We start from the raw sequence: 5,000 nt of genomic DNA on the forward strand, positions 1-5,000 counted from the left end.
CAAGTCTCCGAGATCTTCCGGTTAGGTGATGACTCTGCAATGGCTGCAATGTTGATTGAGAGAGCCCTGTATGTCTTGGAGTCTTCTAGCCATCCAATGTTTAATATTGCTACTGGGGCTTGTAGGCTTCAGTACCGACAGCAAGAAAACAGGTGTGGTATTTTTCCAATTTCTGTTGCATTTCACACTTACTGGGACATTGTTGAAAAGAACCTGATAATTTAGAGTGAAGGACATGTGATATAGTAATTTAAGACATTACAGGATTTATAATAAGTCTGCATTTCTTTGACAGGAGTTTTTTCATAGCTCTATTCAGACATATCTTAAATGTGGGCCGGAAAGGGTGTTACCGCACAGCCCTTGAGCTCTGTAAGTTGCTCCTCAACCTCTCCCCGGATGACGACCCTCTGGCTGTCTCCCTCATGCTGGACTTTTACGCTCTTCGGGCACAGGAATACAGTTGGCTCGTTGCTCTTTATGACCTCTACGAACCCACCAAAAATCTATCTATGGTACGTTTAGAGAGATCTGGTACTTGATTGTGAGAATGTAGCTGCTTGGTTTGTGTGATCACAAGTGTTGCCTCAATTGTTTTATGCATTATATTAGTGATCCACTAATTCTTTTTTTTTTTCTTCAATATCTGTTTACAGTTGCCCAGTTTCTCGTTCTCCGTTCCTCTGGCCTTGTTCCATTTAAGTGAAGGAGTCAACCATCCCGTAGGGGGAGATAAGAGAGACACCAACAGAGCCGCATTTCTTGTAAGTATCCATTCATGAAGTGTGTTAATTGCACTATCGTTACAAAGTGTATTATGTCATTGGATCCACTAAAGCTACTTTTTAGAACAGCCTGCAAGATGCAAGTATATTTAAGATTCATTTTTTTTATGTGTATTTTGTGAAAAGGTTTCATTATGGTTTTACTAAAAAAGATATTAACCCCATGCTGCTGTGAACTTTTTATGCTCACTGTAGCATTGTTTTGTGAAATGTCTCTGCACATTGATGACTCCACAAGTACTTAGCCACCAATGAGTCAATTAGTAGACCTCGTGACCTCACTTGATTTTGCCTTTCCTTGAGTTATTAGTATCAGTACAATACATATCAGTGCTGTTATTATTATTAGAGACATGATTTTTATAATGCTATTGACATTTCTGACAGCAATATAAGATACCAGAAAATACTTCCAGAAATCAAGGGAAAGGGTAAACAGCTGAGATAATACTCATGATTGGCTTATTTACTTTGACCCTGTACTTCTGGAGCCATGTATGTGTAAAGACATGTACATGCCACCCCAGCTGTGATGTGGAAATAAGACAGCTTTTTTTTTTTTTTTTTTTGCCATGTCCTTAGCACAAATAGCAAATGGGTTTTGAAATGTTCATGTAGGTAAATATAAATACTGCAAAAAGCATTATAAAATTCAAATATTAAAAGAAAAGAAATGAGAAAGATGTTAATGAAGACCATTTCTTTAGGCTGGAGATCTAGGAACACGAGAGCAAATGAGAGAAAGGGCCGACACCATGCTGCAGCGTGCGTTGGTCATGTTCCCAGGGGTGCTGATGCCGCTGCTTGACAAGTGTAGCATTCAACCAGACCCTGTTGTTGCTAGTCATGCCTTCTTTGGCCCCACTGCACAGGATGAGTAAGCTGGAATGAGGTTTAGTAGGAGTGATTTCATGTTCTCCATCTACCCCCCCACTGAGAGTTTGTGATAGGATGGGATGGTGGTGATGGTGGTACTTTTTATGTGGAAGTAGATTTAAACAAACAACAGCTTGTCAAAAACTCAGGTCACAGTTCACCAGAAACGAAACTTATTCATTGGTATACAATGATTATGTGTTCTTCAACCATTTTCCATGCAAAAAATAATGAATATGTGGAATGCAAGATTTCCATTTATTTTTCCCCTCTTTGATATGATACAGAAACTTTACCTATTGTTGATAAAAATAAGAGATCAATTGTGAGTCAGTAGTATAGACTTCTTTCCTCATAGCCTCAAACAAATCTTCCTCACTAGATGAAATATGACATCATTTGTGATTCAGTTGTATAGACTTCATAGATTCTAACAAATCTTCCTTATTATGATCTGAAATTTTCAGGCAGAGCAAAGGGCTCAGTCAGATAGTCAACTTATACTGTGGAAGAAACTACCATGTTTGGAAGGAGGCAGGAGTCATGTCTTGGCTGGAAGGTAATAAAACATTAAGGAATTTCCAGTTTGTCTTTTAGTCTGTCTTACATTATATTCATGTTTTGAATGTTTTGAAGTTGGTGATAGTGTTATACTTTGTGCTGAAGAGTTCATGCTTCCATTTTTCTTTTATCTATTTCTTTTCTTTTTTTTTTCAACAGAAAATGTTAAAACAGTATTGGAACGTGTGGACAAGGAGGACCCATTGGTCAAGGAAGGACAAGAGATGCGCAAAGTTAGATACCAGGGAACCCCAATGGCCATCTATAGACATATTATTTTAGCCGAGATCAAGGATGCAACAGCCTCGCTACCTCCTGTAAGTTAAAGTTGAAAATTTGATTTGTCTGAAAAGTCCTTAAAGGTGATAGACTAATAGTGCAAGAGGTCCAGTCAAGTAACCCAAATGATCTTTATTTTCTAACTTTAAGAAAAAAGGAGAGGAAAAGGAGAAACTTTTAAAATTATTAGGTGGAAATTAGGCAGTCTTTATGATCTTGCTCAGAGATAGAACTGAGCACATTTTATTGAGAAGGAAATTGGTCAGAGAGCGATTGCTGATGTGATTATATCTTGAAAACTGGGATTTTCAGGGAATTTATTATATATAGTTTTCTTGTAATATTTTCATGAAAAAATCTGCAGTCTCAGTCTTCATTGGACAAAAACTGACAACCAAAGGAAGAGCAGGAAGGAAAAAAAATATCTATCACTTTCTTAGAACCCTCATGTAGACAGACATGCACACGCACACGTATGCACTTGCACACAGATATGCACACAAACACGCACACAAACACGCACGCACGCACGCACACACCCACACACACACGCACGCATGCACACATGCACGCACACATGCACGCACACACGCACGCACACATGCATGCACACATGCATGCACACATGCACGCACACATGCACGCACACAGGCTCACACGTACACACGCACACACGCACTCACGCACACGCACACAGATATGCACACAAACACGCACACAAACACGCACGCACACACACCCACACACACACGCACGCATGCACACACGCACGCACACATGCACGCACACACGCACGCACACACGCACGCACACATGCACGCACACATGCACGCACACAGGCTCACACGTACACACGCACACACGCACTCACGCACACGCACACACGCACACACACACACACACACACACACACACACACACACACACACACACACACACACACACACACACACACACACACACACACACATATGCACACACGCACACATGCACGCATACACGAATGCACACATACACGAATGCACACACACAAACAGAAACACACACACACACACACACACACACACACACACACACACACACACACACACACACACACACACACACACACACACACACACACACACACACACACACACACACACACACATATGCACACACGCACACATGCACGCATACACGCATACACGAATGCACACATACACGAATGCACACACACAAACAGAAACACACACACACACACACACACACACACACACACACACACACACACACACACACACACACACACACACACACACACACACACACACACACACACACACACACACACACACACACTCACACACACACACACTCACACACACACTCACACACACACACACTCACACACACTCACACACACTCACACACTCACACACTCACTCACTCACTCACTCACTCACTCACTCACTCACTCACTCACTCACTCACTCACTCACTCTCTCTCTCTCTCTCTCTCTCTCTCTCTCTCTCTCTCTCTCTCTCTCTCTCTCTCTTTCTTTCTCTCTTTCTCTCTCTCTCTCTCTTTCTTTCTCTCTTTCTCTCTTTCTCTCTCTCTCTCTCTTTCTTTCTCTCTTTCTCTCTTTCTCTCTCTCTCTCTCTTTCTTTCTCTCTTTCTCTCTTTCTCTCTCTCTCTCTCTTTCTTTCTCTCTTTCTCTCTTTCTCTCTCTCTCTCTCTTTCTTTCTCTCTTTCTCTCTTTCTCTCTTGCTCTTTCTCTCTCTCTCTTTTTTTTTCTCTCTCTCTCTGAGGGATTTTAACACATATCAAAATCCTAGTACTTTCAATCTTGATTTTTTTAATACTCACCCTGAGGAGGTGAGCAATTCTCAGGCTAACAGTAAAATACAGTTTACATTTTAATGTATGATTTGAAATTCGTATGCTAGATATCTGAATAACCAAACTGTCTGCATATCCAAACAAAATCCGTGTCTTGCTGTCAGTTCGGATAATTGGGGTTTTACTGTAGTTGCAGGATATTGAGCTCTGGTAGAGTTTTGCCCTCTATTTTCAGAAGGGAATTTGATTATTTGTTTTTCTCACGCTGTTTTCAGGCTCTGGCAAACACCCCAGTTATGAGTTTCGACCCCTTGCCGCCCCCTGACTCCATCTGCGGCTACACTCGGCCCATAGTGTCTGGCCAACAGAATGCAGGCCTCGTCTAACATTCTGGCATCCTTCTTTCGATCCCTCTTGCCCAACTACAACCCTAATGCACCGGACGCAGCAGAGTAAGTGAAAGATGAATCGATTGGGAGAGGAGTTGGTAGGTCGGTAGGCAGATATATGAATGTGTAAAGGTAGGGATGGGTAGATAGGTAAGTAGGGGTTGGTAAGAAGGTAGGCAGATATATGAATGTGTAAAGGGAGGGATGGGTAGATAGGTAAGTAGGGGTAGGTAAATAGGTAGGCAGATATATGAATGGGTAAAGGTAGGGATGGGTAGATAGGTAAGT

At 41.7% G+C, this 5,000-nt stretch overlaps 1 protein-coding gene across 1 annotated transcript in view; it reads left to right on the forward strand.

Moving 5' to 3' along the window:
- Positions 1-4,794, forward strand: part of LOC125035045 (transcription factor 25-like) — a 16,836-nt gene extending 12,042 nt beyond the window's left edge. The window contains 8 exon segments of the mRNA XM_047627133.1: positions 1-152; positions 296-515; positions 657-764; positions 1,493-1,662; positions 2,129-2,220; positions 2,382-2,539; positions 4,599-4,681; positions 4,683-4,794. The exon segment at positions 1-152 is cut by the window's left edge and continues 42 nt beyond it. Coding sequence (XP_047483089.1) covers positions 1-152; positions 296-515; positions 657-764; positions 1,493-1,662; positions 2,129-2,220; positions 2,382-2,539; positions 4,599-4,681; positions 4,683-4,779 — 1,080 coding nt within the window. The 3' untranslated portion in view covers positions 4,780-4,794.
- Positions 4,795-5,000: the final 206 nt, after the last annotated feature.

This window comes from Penaeus chinensis, chromosome 19 (assembly GCF_019202785.1).
Source record: "Penaeus chinensis breed Huanghai No. 1 chromosome 19, ASM1920278v2, whole genome shotgun sequence".
In the NCBI taxonomy this organism is placed as follows: Eukaryota; Metazoa; Arthropoda; class Malacostraca; order Decapoda; family Penaeidae; genus Penaeus; species Penaeus chinensis.